Source organism: Mercurialis annua, linkage group LG1-X (genome assembly GCF_937616625.2).
Source record: "Mercurialis annua linkage group LG1-X, ddMerAnnu1.2, whole genome shotgun sequence".
Taxonomy (NCBI): domain Eukaryota; kingdom Viridiplantae; phylum Streptophyta; class Magnoliopsida; order Malpighiales; family Euphorbiaceae; genus Mercurialis; species Mercurialis annua.
The window spans coordinates 50715869-50738626 of NC_065570.1; the positions used below are offsets into that span (position 1 = coordinate 50715869).

General features: G+C 28.4%; 2 protein-coding genes across 2 annotated transcripts; both read left to right on the top strand.

Moving 5' to 3' along the window:
- Window positions 1–6163: 6163 nt before the first annotated feature.
- LOC126665446 (protein NRT1/ PTR FAMILY 2.7-like) lies at window positions 6164–11337 on the top strand. The gene is made up of 4 exons (XM_050358272.2): window positions 6164–6269; window positions 6353–6570; window positions 7220–7761; window positions 10455–11337. The coding sequence occupies exons 1-4, from the start codon at window positions 6194–6196 to the stop codon at window positions 11275–11277; spliced, it is 1659 nt and encodes a 552-aa protein (XP_050214229.1). The 5' UTR covers window positions 6164–6193; the 3' UTR covers window positions 11278–11337.
- Window positions 11338–16629: 5292 nt separating this feature from the next.
- Window positions 16630–22749, top strand: LOC126665447 (protein NRT1/ PTR FAMILY 2.7-like). Its single transcript, XM_050358273.2, has 4 exons — window positions 16630–16726; window positions 16806–17023; window positions 17321–17862; window positions 21878–22749. The coding sequence occupies exons 1-4, from the start codon at window positions 16630–16632 to the stop codon at window positions 22659–22661; spliced, it is 1641 nt and encodes a 546-aa protein (XP_050214230.1). The 3' UTR covers window positions 22662–22749.
- The last annotated feature ends 9 nt before the right edge of the window (window positions 22750–22758 follow it).

The following is a 22758-nucleotide window of genomic DNA, read 5'->3' on the forward strand; positions in this document are numbered from 1 at the left end:
TAAAATTAAATAATAATTATATAAATTTATAACTCATGAAAATATTAAATGGGTAATCTATATAAATTACAATTAATTAAAAATTCTCTAGTAATAGTAATATTATAATAAAGAGGTAAAAAAATAAATATTATAAATATTTTATTTGATTTGGAAATTTCTGAGAAGTATATTTAAAAAAACAAAAAGAATTATAAAAATAAATAAATATAAATTGTTATTAATAATAATTTTTATAATAAAAAATATAAAAGTGACATTTGATCCATATCATCAGTTTCACAGGGTTTCAATTTACGTAGACTAATATATAAATAAAAAGAATATTCATTAATAACTCTTTTTATAATAAAAATATAAAAATATAAATTAAATAAATCGTTTTATATAAATTTTTAAAATAAAGAGTTGTATCTAATACTATTAATTAAAATTAAATATTTTTTAATTTAGGTTAGAAATTAAAAAATATATTCTTTATTGGAAACTCAAATGAGTGATATTATATGTAATTTATTCAAATTAAAGAGTTATGGAAATTATTATCTATTAGTAATAATTTTTAATATAAAAAACAAATAAATAGATAGTTTACTTCAACATGAAAACTCATGAGAATACATAAAAAAATATTATAGGTAGTTTATTTAAAGTGAAAATCTGATAAAATTATCTATTATTAGTAATTTTTTATAAAAATAAATAAGTGAATAGTCAACTTCGAAACATATGAGAATACTTGAGAGGTAATAAAATTTAACAGAATTATTTATTAATAATAATATGTATTGTAAACATAAATTAATAATTAGTTTATTTAATTTGTAAACTCTAATTGTCATTAATCATTTCAATTATATAATTTTATATATATTATATAGTTAAATCAACTCTAAACACATTACACAACCTTCATGTGGCTGCGTATTCACGATTTAGTTAACAAAACCGCGACATTAAATAAACCAGTGGCGGAATCATAAAATTTAAGTAAGGGGGTGGAATTGTTTTTGTCCAAATAACACATAGATCGGTCATTCTTTTCAATGTATTAGATCAAATAACTTTTAAAAAATTAAAAATAACTAAACAACCATTTAAAATATAATTTTTATTATCTATATTGATTTATTTAAAATATAAAAAATTAGTTATAATAAATTTAAAATAGTTAAATAATCAATCATCAATAAAAAAATTAAATTATCAGCTAATATAAACAAATTTATATTAACTCACTGTAGTCTTATTAATATGTACAATTCAATATAATTATAATATAATTTTACAATCTAAATACTAAATAAAATATGAAAAAATATCATAGTTTGGTTTTTATTGATGGGTTTATTTCTGGTTATTTTTTGATGGGCTTAAATGGGTTTTGGCTAATTTTTATACCTGAAACGAAATTGATGTGTAATTTATTGTTTTATCATTTCCCTATTTTAATTAGAGTAAAAAAAAACCCTAAAGAATGCTAATTCTAAAACTATGTCAAAAGCGAAATCGCTGCTGCTATGTTAGAAAATATACAAACCGACGAAATACTTCTGCAATCGGCATTAGTATAGTCACGAACCAAGGCGGAATAGTTCAACCTCATTTCTTTCTTAGGAAACGGATCACCGAAGGCAGGGCGGACGCTCGGCTCTGCCACTAGAATAAGCCAATTACTTACTTTTAATTTATTTTTTTAAAATAGAACGATAAATCCAAATTAAAAAAGGAAAACCATAAATTTAGTTATATAATATATATACTATCAAAAATGGGATATATTATTTTAATATGAAATTAGAGTAAATTATTCTAACATTCTTCACATACAGTTTAGTTTTTATTATTTGAAATTCAAATGAAATACTCTTTCTTATTTATTTTCGTTAAAATTTTACTCGTTTCATTCACTTTTACTATTAGTCAAGTAGATAGGTGGCTGGTTCCATTTTTCTATATTTACCATTTACTTTTCAAAAAGTCCAACTTAAATATTTGATAAACTTTTTTTAAAAGTTGCGGGTAGCTTTATGAATTTACAATAATTGTTGAAAAAATTCAATTTTGAAGTCCTTTATCCAACAACTGATTGTTTTGATTTTATTAATTATTTATACAAAATTATATGTACTAAATTATATTATTATTATAATATATAAAAGGCCAAATCTTTTTAAAATATGTTTGGTTCATGGAATTGAAATAGCTATTCTTTACTTTTTGAGATTAGTGTTTATTTCATAAAATCATGGAATAGCAATTCCATAGAATAACTACTCCATGAAACAAAGTAAAGAATAGTCATTTCATACGAAATAGTTATTCCATTCCGCACCTATTACATGAACCAAACATGGCCTAAATTTTTGTGACTTTTATCAGTTATGACCAAATCTTTCAAAATCGACAAATATAACCCGTTTTTTTTTTTTTTTGAGAATATAAATATAACCCGTTTTAACAATATGTGTTTTTTTTTATAGCCAAATCGGATCCAACCGATTTTCTCACCATATTATATTATTTTAATTTTTAATATATAAATGGACCCCACCATGCAAACTTAGATTAGAATAGGCTCCAATCCCAACCGAAGCCTATTCTTTTTAAAAGCAGAGGTAAAAAAAATTAAAAGTAGAGGTGAATTTAGAGTTAGATACGGAAGTTAAGCTGAAACATTTAGTAGATAATTTAGAAATTATTCGAATTGGGAAAAAGTGTATAGTATTCTTAAGTCTATTTTGGTTGCAATGTGACTGTGATATGAATATGATTCTGTTCAGAAAACAAGAAAATACGATACGAAAACAAGCAGACACAGAGTATCAAAAAGCTGAGGAAGAAAATGACCGAATATGAGCTCACGTGACATTGCTAACCACCATTGACTAAATCTGCAATTTTCTTTGAACAAAATGAAAACAGAATCTAATATTTATAGGAAAATCAACTTGTGCAATGCATATTAAATACCCCCATTAATTTATGGAAGTTTCCCAAGGCTTTCAACTAGTGGCTGCAAATATTGTTATAAAAATAAAAATTACCTTATCACTTGAACATATCTCATATTTTTGTTTTTTATTTATGGTCTCATTTTTCGCAATCTTTAATTTTGATCATTTTTCAATTTTCACATTTAATTATAACCATTTGCCCAAATTGAAATTTAAAAAAGTTCAAATAAACCTCTCATAGTACTTTATTTTTAATTTTTATTGAGATAAAAATACAAGTTGGAAACAATATGAAGTAATATAAACGAAATATCTATAACTTGTTCCACTCCAATTTGAACAAACGGCTATAATTGAAAGTGAAAATGAAAAATTGGCTAAAATTGAAGATTTCGAAAAGTGAGACCACAAACGCAAAAAAAAATCGAAAAGGTGAGTATTTTTTAGTGAGTAAGCCATAAAAGTTTAATTATCTAAATATGCCTTATTTTTTTTATTTTTCTATTTAAAATTCAAATTTTATAAAATCGTCTATTTTCAATTTATATTGTAGCTATTTGTTAAAATTATAATAGGACAAAATTAAATATCTTCTTCATATTACTTCATATTTTTCTAATTTGTCTTAACAATCAAAAATTTCAAACGCAAAAAGCATAATTGAATTTTTTCATCGCTTAATCAAAACAATTGGCTATAATTAAAATTGAAAATTAAAAAAATAAAATAAAATTAACTATTTTAAAATTAAACTATGAAAAAAATGAGATATTTTTCAAGGAATAAGTCTAAAATAAATGACACTAGATTATAGTTAAATTTATTTTAAGAGTAATGTAAATAAAAGCATGACATGTAAGACGGTACAATAAGGTGGGTTAAAATAGGTGAATTAAATAATATTTTTCTTATTTTGGCCTTAAATATTTTGAAATTTAAATCTTAAAATAGAAATTTATTTTTACTTTTTTCAAGAAGAAATTTAGTTTTACTTAAACAAATGTATATTTATAATAAAAAAAATTATCTAACTAAAGTTTTCACATATGCATGAACCTAATATGATTTAAAATTTCTAAATATTTACTTTTTCGTTCCTTTTCATTTGTAACGTTTTTATTTCATTAAGAATACTTTAAATGTTATATATTTTTTATATCCTTTATTTTTATTTCGCAAATGTAATGCAATCAACTATGTCATCAATTTTATTCATTAACCAATGTATTAAACCTAGTAATAATAAAAGAATGGAGATTCTCTCAAGTTCATTGTGAACTTGAGAGAGTTATGTTCACAATTTACACAGTTTATTATAAAATGAATGGTGTAGATCAAAAAGATATAATTTTAGTCAAATTAATCTACACCATTCATTTTATAATAAACGGTGTAGATCGTGAATATTACCCCCTCAAATTTATTTAAACTTGATGGAATCCCATCCATAATAAAAATAATACAAAAGGGAATATGTATTATAAATACAAATATAACATTTTTTTGGACGTTAAATATTAAAAAATAAATAATCGATAAAATGGAATGGAGGAAGTAGTTGTCTATGGCGTGAGAAAGATGTATATTTTCTTTGAATTGTGATTCTCTCATGTTCATTAAATCTACACCATTCATTACAAAATGAATGGTGCAGATCAAAACAGTCTAAATTTAGTTAAATTAATATACACCATTTATTTTATAATGAGTGGTGTAGATTAGTGAACATGATGATCCATTTTCTTTATCCCAATCTACTACTATTATTTATTACTACTAATTTTTGCCTAAAACTTATCAAATACTATAAACCGGAAAAATTTAATTGACAAATGATAAAAAGTAAGAAAGAGAGAATATAGCCTATGTATTTCTAGTTGAAATAACACCAATTAATTATTAAAATTTTATCATTAAAAAAAAATATTATTTAATAATCTTAAAATTAATTACCGAAAACAATATACATAAAATCTTTTCAATTAAGTTGAGATAAACGAATAACATGTACCTCTAAAATTTAAACATAAACAACCTCAAGAGATAGGTGAGTTGGTAGAGCGTTTTTTTTAGGGTTTTGCTATTCGCCGCCCCTTTTTGCTTAGCACCGCACAGGCGAAAGACATTTTTACCCCTTTAGCAAAATTTCAAAAAAAAAAAGTTCTCTCAACTCATTCGAACACACTCGAACAACTACATAAAAAGTCGAGTAAAATGACGGATAACGAGTATAATTCGTCGGAAAACGAGTACCGACAGTCGGAAACAATATGTTCCGGCTTTTTCGAGATAAAAAATAATTTTTAATTTTTTTTTTCTGTTTTTCCGGCGTCCCCTCCGCCTGAAAAGGGGACGTCCGGCGTCCCCTCCAGAGGAGAGGACGTCCGGCGTCCCCTCCAGAGGAGAGGACGCCGGAAAGCGGCGTCCCCTCCTCTGGAGAGGACGTGGATTTCCCACGTCCTCTCCTGAAGAGGGGACGCCGCTTTCCGGCGTCCACTCCTCTGGAGGGGACGTGAAATGTAAACGTCCCTCCTTAAAAAAATTTAAAAAAATTATTTATTTCGAGTTTTTTTTTAAAAAAATATTTATCGGGGGTTGTTTCCGAACGTCGATACTCGTTATCCGATGAATTGTACTCGTTGTTCGTCATTTTAATCGATTTTTTACGTATTTGTTCGAATGTATTCGAATGAGTTGAGAGAACTTTTTTTTCAAAATTTTGCTAAAAGGGCAGAAATGTCTTTTGCCTGTGCGGTGGTAAGTAAAACCGGGCGGTGTTTAGCAATCCAGTTTTTTTAATTTAAGTAGGGTCGCAGGTTTGAACCATATTTATGTGTGCAGCCGTTTAAAATTTGAGGCTAGAGTTTTTTCTTCTGCAAATGACCGACCCAGCTCGAGTGGAGATTAGTCTAAATGTGAAAAACTTAAAAATACTGTCTTTAACTATGAAATCCGTTCAGGAAAACCTTATGGAATTGAAAAAAAAAATTAAACATAAACAGGAATTACATTATGTATCATCACTATTTTAATGTTTGATGATACCATATGAATATCCACTTTTTGTAATAGATTTTTCTGATTAGTTTCAGAAGATCAAACTCATTTTGTCTTTGTAAATTGACTTTATTAGCTGGCTAGTCCTAGTTGGCAACTCATGCATTTACACATACACACACTCATCAACTATAAGACCCTTTTAATTTCTCTTTGCATATTACTCCACCCAAACAGTCATGGACCCAGAAGCAAATGACTCCACCACTCATCCCAAATCAAGAGGAAACTGGGTTACCTTCCCTTTTATCACAGGTGACACATTTATTTATATTAATTTTTTTATATTATTTTTTAATTAATTATGCAATAAATCAAATTATTTATTATTTTTGCAGGGACTATGATTGGTTTAACACTTGCTGGTGTAGGATATTTATCCAACATTATTGTTTATTTGATTGAAGAATTTAATTTCCAGAGCATTTCTGCTGCTCAGCTTTCTAATGTAGTTTCTGGTGGCAATAATGTATTTCCTCTTGTCGGAGCTATTCTTGCTGATTCTTTCTTTGGCAATTTCTCTGTTGTCACAATCACTTCTTGTGTCTCTTTTCTGGTAATTTCTCTATCATATATAATTATATTGCACCGAAACGAAAATGATGCATTAGAAAACTGCTAGAAATATAGAAATTAGATTGCGCGGAAATGAAAATGATGAAACCGACAAATGCTAAAACAAAAACCGGTGAAATGGTATTTTTTGATAATAGATTGTAAATTACTTTGCACATGATTCATTGAATCTTTCGTTTGACGTTTGTCTTTCATTTTGAATTCTTTTTTAAAAAATAAAAAATCTATACTCATAGCATATATATGTAAAATACATATTGTTTCGTTGTTTTTTCATATCTGCGTTTTCACATTTTAACATTTATGTTTCTACACTATGTAGGTTATAAATATAAAATGTCAGAGTATTGAAGTATTTTCGTTTCAACCTATTTTTGTATTACTCTTCAAATCTTATATTTCAGCGTCTTATTTTTATTTTTAGAGACAATTTTCACGCTCCAAAACTCCAATTTTCTAATTTTTTTTCTTATAAATCTCATTGTTTTTCATTTTCATAATATATAGAATTTTACATTTGTCGTCGAAAATAAAAACAAACATCATCAAAATATAAGACCCGGTAAATTTCTGTGCAACGAAAATGAAAAAAAGAAAAGTAAATAATAAATTGTGTTTAAAAATTGCAGGGACTAGTTCTTCTGGTGTTAACAGCACTTCTTCAACCCTTGAGACCTCCACCATGTCTACCAGCATCAAGTCTCTGCAAATCTCCGTCATATTTCCAATACACAGTGCTCTACGGATCTTTGATTCTGACATCAATAGGATTCGGAGGTTCACGATACACATTAGCAACAATGGGAGCCAATCAGTTCAACAAATCGGAAGATCAGACCACATTTTTCAACTGGTTTTTCTTCACGCTCTATTCCTCCTCTGTAATCGGCGCAACCGCCATTGTTTTCATTCAAGAAGATGTTAGTTGGGCAGTCGGATTTGGTGTTTGTGTTGCTGCGAATTTTATTGGTTTGGTTGTTTTCCTCGTCGGAAAACGGTTTTATAAGCGTGATGATAAACCGGAAGGAAGCCCATTCACGGGATTGGCGCGTGTGGTTTCTGCTACTGTGAAAAAGAGACATGTGGAGTTATCTTCCAGATGTGAGGATTATTACTGTGAGAAGGATGAGAAGGGACATGATATTGCTGGTTCATTGACGAAGAGCTTCAGGTATTAATTAATTTTGGATTTTATTTAACTTTTTTAGTAATTTATTAAACTTATGAATCCGTTTCTTTTTCTTCTTTAATTAATTTTAATCCTTTTTTCATCTAAAAGTTTGGTTCAAGTTTTTAATGGAGTTTTTATTTTTGAAGTAGTTTTTTAAAAAACTTCACTTAAACATTTGATGAAAAAAATTTCTAAATTCTTTTTTAAAAAATAAAATAAACTTCCAACGGTTGTTTTAAAAATAATTCTGTTTCAAAACTTTTTGGCAACAATTTATAATTTTTTTAATATTTTTAATTGTTTAAGTAAAATTATTTCTACTAAAATATATTGTTTAAAAAATATAGAAAATTATTTTATTTAAATTAGAGTAGCTATAATTCAATAAATTTTTAAATAAATTATAAATTTATAAAAAAAAAAAATCACTTTGACAGTGCCACACATCAGCGCCTTATAAGTAAAATCGTTTAATTGGGCATAATTGAAACGAAATCCTGCTATCAGGACAAATTGGATATAATTGAAAATTTTGTATTTTGATAAAAATTTTATGAAAGCTTTGGTCTTTATTAGTCATTTGTCCTAATAAATTTCTAATAACAGCCCCGGGCTGAAACATTGCCTCTGACTATAGGTGCTCAAAAAAGTTTAAACTTGAAATTTCATTAAAATTAAAAATTTATGTATAGTTTAATTAGATTTATAGTGTAGTCATTTGGTTTTAGGAACTTTATAACCGAAAAGTATAGATATCAAAATAGTTATTTCATTTTTGAAAATATGTTTTAAATTTTATTTTTATCGAAAAACAGAAAAAATTATTATAATATTTATTTACAAAAAATACAGTGCATATTAAATATTATACATATACATCATCGTTAATACATCTCTAATACACCTCTATTATGAAACAAATAAAATAATTTAGACATAAAGTAAGAATATAAAGCATAGAGAATATCAAAATAAATAAATAAATTAAACATATTTTTAAATTTTGTTTATACATTTTAATAATTTTTCCTATAAGACTGCTTAATCTTGATTCTGTTAAAATTGGTGGGCTACCTTTGACTTGAGGTCATATCAGTTTGATCCGATTACGCGTTAACAAGGCAAGAGTCCATTAGGAATCCAGTGGGCCCATAGCTTCACTAAGGTTAGTGATAGACATGATTGGCAAAATTGCTAGATTTAGATATTTTTCACACTTGGATTTGATTTGTGGGTAAGATTTGATTGTAGAGGTTTGATTGTTTGGTTGAATTCTTCACAGAATCCCAATTAAGGTCGGTGGCTGAAATTTTTATAAGATGATAGAAAAATAAAACTATATACTTTCTTTAAAAAAAAATATATATGCTTTTTGCAAATGAATAAAATTATATTGTTAACATTATCTTAATATTATTATTTAAGTATATAAATTTAATTCATCAAAACAAAATTATATAAATTTAAATTATTATCTTTCCTATACAAAGGTTCATCTATGATTAAAAAGGAAGGGTAGGCGGTCAAATTTTAAATGTCATTTATCGATTATATTCGATAATCAGTTTAGTATCAACTTTTTTTATTTTTTTTAGAGCCTGTTTAGATCAATTCTGGTGTAAAATTTATTTCGTTTCATTTTATTCTAAATAAATTTTACTTGAAAATGAAATTTTGTATTTAGTTTTCCGAATTTTAAATATGAATTTGATTTTAAATAAAATAAAATAAATTGAATATTATATTTTAAGTGTAAATATAAATTTAAATTGTAAAAGTTCATTTGAACCAAACACACATTTTGCAGAATTTACTTGAATTTTAAAAAAATTATAAAATTTATTTGAACCAAACTAAACTTTAGTTTCATCATTAGTTGATATTATTAATATGAGGTGATGTTATAATTATGAGTTAGACCTATTAATTATTAATAATTCAACAATTTTGTTTTAACTTTTTTTTATTGTAATTGGTTGATAAGTTCCATTTTTTTTTTTCAAATCTCTGAACTAAATATGGTCTAATATGTTAGATGTGACGGTCCAATGGTTCATTTTGCTTGTGGAAGCAAAGTGTCCTATTTAACATCCCATGTTATGTTGTTGAGTTTTAGTCAAAACTTTCCGTTCGATTTTAAGTTGAATTATATGCAGAAAACAGTGTTTTTAAAAGGGGACCGGACTAGAAAGGGTAAAAATGAAACCGTCGAACTGTCCACGGTTAGATATGAAAGTCTCAAAACTAAGACACCAGTTAGAATCAGGTTAAACAGGTAAAATTGGGTTATTAATATAGAGAAAATTTTATCTAGTTCCGGTCCATGAATTTTCCATGCACCTACCCAATAGGGTGTTAGAAAATCTAACACAATTTTTTTTTTATTATTATTTTCTCTTCTTCTCATTTCTCTAACACTCCACTGTATAGGTACATGAATTTTTCATGAACCGGATTTAGGTAAGAAATACCCATTAATATAACCGGATAAATCCGACTATATATATGTACATATTATTTTGAAAAATTGACGGTGATTCATAACTACATGAAAATTTAAAGCATACAGTTTTGAGAACAATTTTAATTGTAATTTATAATGAATTAAATAATAGGCTAAATAAAATTTAAATAAGTTCTTGATTATCATCGAATTATTATTTCTATTATATATCTAACAAAATTAAATTCAGGTGTTTAAACCGAGCAGCAATAAAAACCGAAGGCGACGTAAAACCTGACGGATCAATTGCAAAACCATGGAGAATCTGCTCGGTACAACAAGTAGAAGATTTCAAAACCCTGATCAGAGTTTTTCCAATATGGTCATCAAATATATTAGTAGCAATTCCAATAGCGGTCCAATTGAGCTTAACGGTACTTCAAGCCCTGGCCATGGATCGTCACTTCGGAAAACATTTCCAAATCCCTGCCGGTTCAATCTCAGTCCTAGTTTTAATCACGAATTCCATCACGGTCCCACTGATTGATCGGATTTTTAATCCGTGCTGGCGGCTTCTAACACGAAAATACCCAACCCCATTTCAAATAGTAGGAGTGGGCCACGTGATGAATGTGGTAAGTATGGTTGTTTCCGCTTTGGTCGAGTCTCGGAGACTAAAATTAACGGACGGTCAAATGCCGGTTACGTGGCTATTTCCGCAACTAATATTAGTAGGAATCGGAGAAGCGTTTCATTTTCCAGGACAAGTTTCGTTATATTATAAAGAATTTCCGGTGTCATTGCGTAGTACGGGAACGGCTATAATATCTTTTATTATTGGGGTATCATTTTATTTAAGCACAGGTTTGATTGCTGTGGTTGAAAAGGTTACAAATTGGTTGCCTGATAATATAAATGAGGGAAGAGTTGACAATGTGTACTGCGTTATGGCGGGATTAGGAGTAATTAATTTTGTGTATTATTTAATTTGTGCTCATTTGTATACTTATCAGAATGTTGAAAAGCCAATTACTAAGGAGACTGCTTTAGTTTCTGATATGACAAGTGAATAAATTGAAATAGAACAAGTAGCTCCTAGAAATTAAAATAAACACTCTTTTCTTGTCTTGTAATTTTTAATTAATGTATCCAAAAGGGCAAAAAAGAAGAAGCTAATTGTAATTTTTTCTCTTCTACTTAATGATTCAAAAGTTTTGAATATTTGTTGCTTTTATCATACTCTTTATTTTTTCTAATTTTATCTATTACATAATTTGAAGAATTCTATACTAATTGTAATCATAATCATCCAATTAAATAAAAAATAATAATTGTTCACGTGACAGTCATTAAATAGTCGTTTATTATAGGCCTAATATCTTAAAAAATCCCGACTTTTTAGTCTCATTTCAATCCTACCATAACGTTAAAAACTGGTAAATTTTACCCTAATTTGCATTCTATCGTTTCAATTGTACCCCAATTTTTTAATTTTTTTCAATGTGTTAATGTAAATGATGAAACCATTTAATTAACTAAGTTTATAGATAAAACTAAATTTGTTTCCATTTAAAAAAGTATAAATAAGTCCTTTATTTTTAAAAACTAACTAAAGACCATAATCAAATTAAAACTAATTTAAAGTCTTAATTAATTTAACTAAATTTTAAAAAAATTAAAAACATACAATTACTATATGCTAGACATGGAGAACGTTTTTAATTTTTTTTTAAATGAAAAAGACGTCAATTTAATATTAATTAAAACACAAAAATACGAAATATGGAAAAATTGGTGTTTTTTTTTATCATAACACTACTAAAAACAGCCATTTAGCGACGGATTTTTCCGTCGCTAAATGGCAAAAATCCGTCGCTAATTACCTTTAGCGACGGTCCGTCGCTTTTTTTTGTCGCTACAATTTTAACGACGGGATAAAAAAAATTAGCGACAGAATTTTATCAAATTAGCGACGGATTTAGCGACGGATTTAAATTCGTCGCTAATTTTTGAAAATAAAAAAAAATTAATTAAAATCGTAAAATGAAATATTATTTAATCGATCGCACTCCGTAACCCACCCACCCGCTATACACTACACTACACACTGTCACCCACGCAATTATCGCAAATTTTCAAACTGTCCAGTAGGTCACCCATCCTTCACATTGCTCCCACCCAATCCTCTTTAACCTTGTAGTTCCCTGCGCGTAGCTCCACCTCAACCAACTCATATTCTTGTTATATATTTATGTATATTATATTTAAATATATCTTAAAGTAACAAAAATTTACTCCCGTAATATAAAGTAATTATTTTTTCATACTAATTATTTTTAAATAAATAGTTAATAAATTATTTTTTAATTATTATTTTAAATAAAAACAAATAATAAACAATTTTTTTTAATAAATAATTTTTTTTGTAATAAGTTATTTTTTAATTAATATTATTTAAATTAATATTTATTTTTTTAATTAATAATTTTTTTATAAAAATAATGCTTTCAGCGACGGATTTTGGAATCCGTCGCTAAATATATTACTTTTAGCGACGGATTACAAAATCCATCGCTAAAAGGGAAAAAATATTGGCGGGAATCATCCCGCCACTTTTAGCGACAGAATTTTCTTCGCTAAAATTGGGTCCTGACACAAGGTTAGAATTGTAGCTCTTCCAGAGTGGTATCTCACTGATGGCTCAGACCCCCCGGAAAGGGCCTTCTTCGCCTTCCACCTAAACTGCGCAGGAAAGGCCCAAAGCCAATCACAGGGAACAGTGAAGTTTCATAGGGTCTTTCTGTTCAGGTGCAGGTAGATCCCGCCAATTTTTTTTAGGATTTAGCGACAGATTCAAAATCCGTCGCTAAAATCCGTCGCTAATCGACTGTTTTCTAGTAATGATAAAGGTAGGATCGAAAAAAGGCTAAAAAATCGAATTTTTTTAAGATATTAGGTCTTTATTATAATCAATTCACTCAATAGAATAAACTAAAAACATTAAAAAGACAACCATTTAGTAGTCGCCCTGTGAATGATTTTGACTCATCTAATTTCAATAAATTAAGTGCAATAAAAATAATTTAAGTTAACCTCTAATTAATAAAATCGATTAGAATTAATAAAATGAAAAAAAAGCTGAGATAAATTTCTCTCAGAAGCACTGCTAATATTTTTTTTATGAATAGATATTTATATAAAAGTCACAAGAAGTGATAAAAATCGAAATTTATAACTTTTGCATAAGAAGTTCACATTAAATTGGCGCACTAAAAGTTTAGTCTATAGGAAATAGACAAAGAAAATTACCCGTTCGACTACAAAATATAGAAAAGATTTCTATAAAAATCCATTCCCGAATAACAGAAACTCATATCACAACACTTAAAATGAAAATTGTTTCAGTAAAGCAACCAAAAATCACCGTCTCCTTCAATGAATTTTCATTCAGAAAACTCTGCAATTTTTATATTTTCATAACTCCCAAACCACCAAACACCGTACAATTTGCCAAAGCTTCCAATATGGTCCCCTCGAAACAATATTCTGTCACTGAAATATAAAATCGTCAAAAAAATTTAGAAACACCCAAGCTATTCCAATCTCTGAATCACAACACACCAAACACTCCTCACAAAAATACAATGAATAAACAAATGCTCCTGCAACTCCACACATTGTAAAGAGAGCACATCAAGTTATCAAAAGAAATTATATGACGTGCTAAAAATTCCAAAGTAGAAACTCGATTATGTAAAGCAACGCAAATAAAAAATTTAACACTAGTTTGAACGTGTGAATTCCAAACCTGAGCAAAAGGTGAAGGTTTCACCACTCTATTATCAGTCTGAGCTGTAACCTGCATCATCTCTGTCCTATCATCTGTGTCCTCTACCCCGTTTGTTAAATGGCTCTGCCCAGCAGCCCCTCGAACATCAGCAGCATTATGACGAGTAGAAGGAAAAAGCAGCTCTGTACGCATAGAATGAGGAACATCATCACGTATAGAAGCCACATCCACAATAGCGTTGTCATGGTCTTCAACAGCAGGAATACGTGCATGGGAAATATTCTGTCCATGCAAAGGAGAGACTTAAAATATTATGCAGAGTCAAAAATAGGTGTTGAAATATTCTGTTTCACAAGTTTTAATATACTAAAATTATACCAATAAGTGTACATATCGTATTTTTATAAATAATTTTTATTTTTATGTATTTGTTATAAATATTTTTAAGTCAACTTAATATATTTGTAACTGAAAAAAGTCAACACTTATTTTTATAAATATTTTTAAAATTTTAAGTATTTTTGTAGGAACTCCTTTATTAAATTGGTGAAATCTGCAATTATTGTAAAAAATTATTAGAATATTTTCTTATTATGATAAAAATACATATATTTTATTAATTAGAATATCAAAATTGATCAAGACATTATAAAAAAGATACTGTTTATTTTATTTGAAATGCATTTTATACCCAATATAAAATGTATGTATTTGCAAATACATATACTCAATTTTTATATTTTTAATTAAATGAATTTATTTATGACTTTAAACCAATGACTATGTAAGAAAAAGATGCACTCCCTACTAGGGATGGCAATGGGGCGGGGCGGGGACGGGGAAGCCATCCCCATCCCCGCGGCTGTGGGGAATCCCCATCCCCGTCCCCATTTAATTAATGGGGATAAAATCATCCCCGTCCCCATCCCATGGATCCCCCATTCCCGTGGGGATCCCCATTCCCCGTACAATTAAATATAATTTATAAATAATTTCATTATTTTCATAAGATATTTAAAAAAAGTTAATTATAAAAAATACTATTATCTCTTATAATATTATATTTTCATAACTAAATAGAAACTAATAAAAAAAATTAAGTTAAATTATTTAAGATTATAAATAATATACAAAAATATATAATATAATATAAATATGCATAAATATAAATCGGGTCTCCGTGGGAACGGGGATGGGGATCCCCATGGGGTGGGGACCATACTCCCCGTCCCCTCCCCATCCCTGTGGTTGGGGAATGATTTTTCCCCATCCCCGCACCCATGGGGGTAATTGGTGGGGATTCTCCGCCCCATTAAAGGCGGGTCCCCACGGGAAACGGAAAATCCCCTTTCCATTTCCATCCCTACTCCCTACCTGAAACTCTTGTGATAAGATTGGAAGTCACGGAATAAAAAAATGAAAAAGAAACCACTAGTTAATCACTATGAAATAAGCTTTCCACGTCCAATTAATCTTATTACATTAATCTCTTAATTTCCTTTTAAAGATTGGGATAGAGTTCATTGGATCTTTTTCATCAGTGGAGCTTGGTGTACTTATTTTCTTTAAAATATGAGTAATTGATTTTTGGGGTCTAAAGTGTCATCATTTTGCAATTTGATGAGCAAATTTTAATTTATTTCAATTTTATTATCAAACTTTAATTTTATTTTAACGAAAGATTTTTCAATCTAAACGCATATGTGATAACCGACTTTTACTTATTTTTATTACGTGATAATTATTTTTTATTTGTTTTTATTTAAAAATTTACAACATATACATAATTTTATCTCATCTAAACCCGACTCAGGCGTAGTTGTATCATAAAACAACCCAAAATGTCAATAAAAGTTTGGCAAATTGGCATTCATTAAACATACAGATTTGGATCGTACGTCATGCATCTCTGTTTGAAAAATCACACTAGATGCTAGTTTTAATGGTGGCTTTCTATGAAAAAGATGATTGTGATTTGTAAAGCAAAACCTCTCTAATGAATTAATCTAATCCAAAGAAAAATCGTGCAAATACATTCATCAACCGCTTTAATCCGATATCTGGAGAGTGCGTTCGAACCATTTATTTGTTTATTTATTATTAGAGAGGTGAAAATTTTAGCGTATGCGTGAATATACTCTCTATATACTATTGTTCATATATGTCTAAAGCTGTAATTAAATTTAGAATCTGAAATACTATTGTTCATATATGTCTAAAGCTGTAATTAAATTTAGAATCTGAAAAGCAAAATAGTATATATATTTTTTCCATTTAAATTTAATTGCACTATTATTTAAGGATTAAATTTAAAGAAATCTTCCAATATTTTCTGAATTTTAGTTGCACTATAAATTTTCATCTCGTGTAGAAATTGAACACCCTTGTTTATGCTCATGTATCTACTGGTAATTTACACTTTCTGTCGTTGGACTATCTCTTTCTTTTCGAATTGTCTCTAAACTTTAATTGTACTTTAATTATCTTTAAATTTTTATTAATTGTGTCGTTTTCGTCAAATTTTAATGGGGACTGTCTTTTTCTTTTCGAATGGTGGCTTCCTTTACACACAGACATGCATCAACTTTGCATTATAAAAGCCACTCTAATTTCTCTTTGCATAGAACTTCCAATCATGGATAATTCAGTATTATCCACTGACCCAGAAGCAAATAACCCAACTTCTAATTCCAAATCGAGAGGAAATTGGGTCACCTTCCCTTTTATCACAGGTTACATTATTTAATTTTTTGTTAATTAATTGTGCAATAAAACAAATTATCTATTAATTATTTTTTAAAATTTATGCAGGGACTATGATTGGTTTAACACTTGCTGGAGTAGGATATCTGTCAAACATTATTGTTTATCTAATTCAAGAATTTCATTTTCAGAGTATTTCTGCTGCTCAGCTGTCTAATATAATTATTGGTGGCAATAATGTGTTTCCTCTTGTTGGAGCTATTCTTGCTGATTCCTTCTTTGGCAATTTCTCTGTTCTCACAATCACTTCTTGCGTCTCTTTTCTGGTAATTTCTTTGTCGTTAAACATTACATTGCACGGAATGAAAATGATAAATTAAAAAAATACTATAGAATACCGAAACCAAAATGGCAAAACCGAGAAATGTTAAAATAGAAACTGTTGAAATATAGTATTCCTTCCGTTCCAAATTGATAGGTACTATTTTTATTTTATTTCTTATAAATTATAGGCAGTAATTTATTACTTGCATGATTAATTGTCATATATGCCCTCATTAATTATGATTGAATGCATTGAAAACAATACAAAAGGTAAAATAAATTATGTTTAAAAACTGCAGGGACTAGTTCTTCTGGTGTTAACAGCACTTCTTCAACCCTTGAGACCTCCACCATGTCTAACAGAATCAAGTCTCTGCAAATCTGCATCATATTTCCAATACACAGTGCTCTACGGATCTTTGATTCTGACATCAATAGGATTCGGAGGTTCACGATACACATTAGCAACAATGGGAGCCAATCAGTTCAACAAATCGGAAGATCAGACCACATTTTTCAACTCGTTTTTCTTCACGCTCTATTCCTCCTCCGTAATCGCCGCAACCGCCATTGTTTTTATTCAAGAAGATGTTAGTTGGGCGGTCGGATTTGGTGTCTGTGTTGCTGCCAATTTTATTGGTTTGGTCATCTTCCTCGTCGGAAAACAATTTTATAAGCGTGGTGATAAACCGGAAGGAAGCCCATTCACGGGGTTGGCGCGTGTGGTTGTTGCTACTGTTAAAAAGAGACACGTGGAGTTATCTTCCAGATGTGAGGATTATTACTGTGAGAAGGATGAGAAGGTATTGGATATTGCTGGTTCATTGACGAAGAGCTTCAGGTACGAATTCATTAATATTACTCACTCCGTTTCGTTAGAGTTGTTTACTTTATCCATTACAAAATTTAAAAAAAACACTCATTGTGTTTAGATTTTTTATGAAAATTTTCTTACTTTCTTAACATACATTTATTTAATATAGGCCGCCACTTATAATTTATTTTCAATTTACTTATAAATGGATTTTAAATAAGGATTATATAGGGAAACTAAGTGCAAAAATTATTATTTTTTAAAAGTGGACAAGAGTTTTGGGATAAGAAAAAATTTCAAATTGGACAAATTAGGACGGAGAGAGTATTTATTTGTATAAATTCTAATTAGATTCATAGTGTAGTCGATATTTTCAGGAATTATAGATTGGAAAGTTACAAAAGTATTAAAAAAAACTTCTTAATTTTCTAATTAAAAAATAAACTCACTTTTTGTGTTTTTATATTTACCTCCCAACATGTGATGCACATTTGTCATCAGCTACTATAAAAATTTATAACATTTTTGATACGTCTCTGTCAGATAGCAGTTAGGGATGTACATTTGGTTCAAAACGAACCAAAATGTCCCTCTTCAAAATATAAATTAGTCCAAATTATGAAAAAAATACAATTTTGCAAACATAGAGAGTATTTAAAAATTCTGACCAGGTTTACACTATTTCAAAGATAAAATTCATTTTTCTAAAATTTTGGGATCTTTATGAAAATATCTACAAAATAAAAATATCTACAAAATCCAACTTCAAAACTATTATTTGAAATTCTATCGCAGTTAGGATTTTTTTTACAGTCGCGCTTTAATTTTCCATTACAAATTTCGTTCCAGCATGTTTTTAAAAATAATTTTAAACAAGTCTAAAAATACAGTTTATCACTTTTGCCCAAAAGAATAATTTTAAAAAAAGAATTCAACTAATTTTGAAAAATATAATTTACCACCATTCTAAAAATAGTATTTAAGTTTAGAAAAGTTTCTATCGATTTTAAATGATGTTTAAAATTGAAATTAAAGAGAGTACTTTATAAATTTAATGAGTTCGGAAAAAATATTATTAAAAAAATAAAAGCGGATATCTTTTATAAATAAAATTAGAAATTAAGTATTTTTACAAAATTCACTTAATTTTTCTTTTAAAATTGGTGGTACTGGTGGGCTACCTTTGACTTGAGAACTTTAACAGTTTGATCAGAATACGTGTTATGGTCAGTCAAAAAAGGGAAGATTGGGATAATACTCTATTTTTTAAAATAATTTGATTTCCTACATCAATAAGGAAAAAATAGAAAAAAATACCTCATAATTTTAATGCTTTTATTTTTTACTCTAAAGCATGTTTATATTGTAATTATACCTACTTTCTATTAATTTTTTACTCTAAGTACTTTATATGACAGTTGTCATGTTGTTACATTTCTCTCTCTTTTTCTTTCTCTCTCCTCTCTCTTCTTCTTCTTCTTCTTCTTCTTCTGTGTTTCTTTTTTTCTTCGTCAATTTTTTTCTTCTTCTTTATTTCTTCTCCATTTTTCTTTCTTCGCCGTATCTTCATCGCTTCGCCGCCGTTTCTTCATTGCTCCACTGTGACTGCATTATTCAATCATATTTTATTTTTTCTTTGATGCATGGTGATTATTGCGATTTTTAAACATTCAGATATAATTAAATTGCTCTTGAATTTTTTTTTCAATTTTAAATCTAAAAATCTGCATGAAAAACGATATTATGATGAAAAAACGATTTTCTGCACAAAAAACGATTTTCTGCAAAAAAAACAGCATCTGATTATCATATGATTATCATAACACTGCAGAAAAAAAGATTTTTTATAAAAAAAACAGTCTCTGATTATCATATGAGTATCACTGTATTATCATGTTGTTGTCATAACACTGCATTAAGAATGATTTTCTACTAAAAAAAATATTGATTATCATGTTATTATCACTGTATTATCATCTCGTTATCATAATATAATCATATGATACCGAGATGATAATGTATTATTGTGAAGAAAATAGTATGATAATGTGAAGAAAATAGTATGATAATGAAGTATAATAAGGTCATATTATCATACTATTATCTTCACCTTATCATCTTATTATCATAAATTTTTTGTAATTGTTTTTTTCATATATGTATCATATTATCATACTATTATCTTCACATTATCATCTCGTTATCATAATTTTTTGTAATTTTTTTTTTCGTACATGTATCATATTATCATACTATTATCTTTACATTATCATCTCATTATCGTAATTTTTCTGTAATTTTTTTACATATATGTATCATATTATCATACTATTATCATAACTTTATTCTTTTATTATCATCTGGTTATCATACCGGTGTCATGAATCTTTTTGTTATTCTATTTTCACTTACGTTATCATCTAGTTATCATAACCTTATCATAATTCATTATCATCTAATTATCATCTAATTATCATACTCCAGTGTTATGATAACGACATGATAATCAAACACTATTTTATCATACATTATCATTGATGTTATCATATATGTACCATAAATATTATCATCTCGTTATCATATGATAAAACATTATCATATGACACTATTTCTGTAATTTTTTTTCCATGTAAGTATCATATGATAATGTTATGATAACAATATATGAATAATATTATGATAACAATATGACAATCAAACATTATTTTCTGCAGAATTTTTTTTCCTGCAATGTTATGATAATTACATGATAATATAGTGATACTCATATGATAATCAGAGGATGTTTTTCCATATAAAAATTATCTTTTCTGCAGTGCTATGATAATGTGATGATAATGCAGTGATACTCATATGATAATCAGATGCTGTTTTGTTTGCAGAACATCGTTTTTTGTGCAGAAAATCGTTTTTTCATCATAAAATCATTTTCATGCAGATTTTTAGATCTAAAATTGAAAAAATCAAAGAGTAATTTATTTAGATCTGAAAGTTAACATAAATCGTATTAATCACCACGAATTAAGAAAAAAAATTCTAAAATCAAATATGAAACGAACGGAGAGTGACAGTAGAACGATGGCAGAGCGGCGGCGGATTGACGGCGGAGCGGCGAAAAAAAAGAGAATAAAAATGGAAAAGAAAAGAAGAAGAAGAAGAAAAATGGTGGGAAAAAACAAACAGAGAAGAAGAAGAAGAAGAAGACGAAGAAGAAAGAAAGAAAGAGAGAGAAAAAAGAAAAAAGTGACAGTTGTCACTTAAAGTAAAGAAAAATGGTTAGAGTAAAATAATAATAAAAGTTAGGCATAATTATAATATAAACAAGTGCTAGAGTAAAAAAATAAAAACAATAAAAAGGTGAGGTATTTTCTATATCTTTTCCTTGTTAAGGTAGAAAATCAAATTATTTTTAAAAATAGAGTATTTATCCTAATTTTCTCGTCAAAACAAAGCAAGAGTCCAGTAGGAGTCCAGTGGGCCCATAGCTCCACTAAGGTTAGTGATGGACATGATTGGGGAATTGGTATAGAGATTGGTACTTCATAGGACACTTTTTGTTCACACTTGGAATTGATTATTGGCTAAGCTTGATTTTAAGAGGTTTGTTTGGTTGAATTCTTCATAGAATCCCAATTAAGGTTAGTGGCTGAAAATTTTTATGACATGTATTAAAAAAATAAAATTCAATACATTCTATTTTTTTAATAATTTAAAAAAATGACGCGGGAGAATTTAAATCTACGATTCATGTTACACGCTTGTACTATTTGAGTTATAACTTATTTATAAATATATTCTATTATAATTTTGTAGAATGAATCTATAAAAACAGAAAATGAATAAAATTAAATTATTAAAGTATATATTAATAAAATATTTAGCAATTTATATTTAAAAGGTGTTTAATTTTTTACCGTATATTTTGTATAAGTCAGATTATGATAGAAGTTGTAGGCGGTCGTTTTTTAATTATAAGTTCCCGAATTTATCATCAAATTATCATTTCAATTATGTATTTAACAAAATCTGATATTAAATTCAGGTTCTTAAACCGAGCAGCAATAAAAACCGAAGGCGACATAAAACCGGACGGATCAATAGCAAAACCATGGAGAATCTGCTCAGTACAACAAGTAGAAGATTTCAAAACCCTGATCACAATTTTCCCAATATGGTCATCAAATATATTAGTAGCAATTCCAATAGCGGTCCAATTGAGCTTAACGGTACTTCAAGCCCTAGCCATGGATCGTCACCTCGGAAAACATTTCCAAATCCCCGCCGGTTCAATCTCAGTCCTAGTTTTAATCACAAATTCCATCACGGTCCCACTGATTGATCGGATTTTTAATCCGTGCTGGCGGCTTATTACACGAAAATACCCAACCCCATTTCAAATAGTAGGAGTAGGCCACGGGATGAATGTGATAAGTATGGTTATTTCCGCTTTGGTCGAGTCTCAGAGATTAAAATTAACGGACGGTCAAATGTCTGTTACGTGGCTATTTCCGCAACTAATATTAGTCGGAATCGGAGAAGCGTTTCATTTTCCGGGACAAGTTTCGTTATACTATAAAGAATTTCCGGTGTCATTTCGTAGCACGGGAACGGCTATAATATCGTTTATTATTGGGGTATCATTTTATTTAAGCACAGGTTTGATTGCTGTGGTTGAAAAGGTTACAAATTGGTTGCCTGATAATATAAATGAGGGGAGAGTTGACAATGTGTACTGGGTTATGGTGGGATTAGGAGTAATTAATTTTGTGTATTATTTAATTTGTGCTCATTTGTATACTTATCAGAATGTTGAAGTAGAACAATAAATATTGTAGCTCCTAGAAATTAATACAAACACTTTTGTCTTGTCTTATGGAGTAGTAATTCTTAATTAATGTACCCAAATGGGCAAAAAAAAAGAAG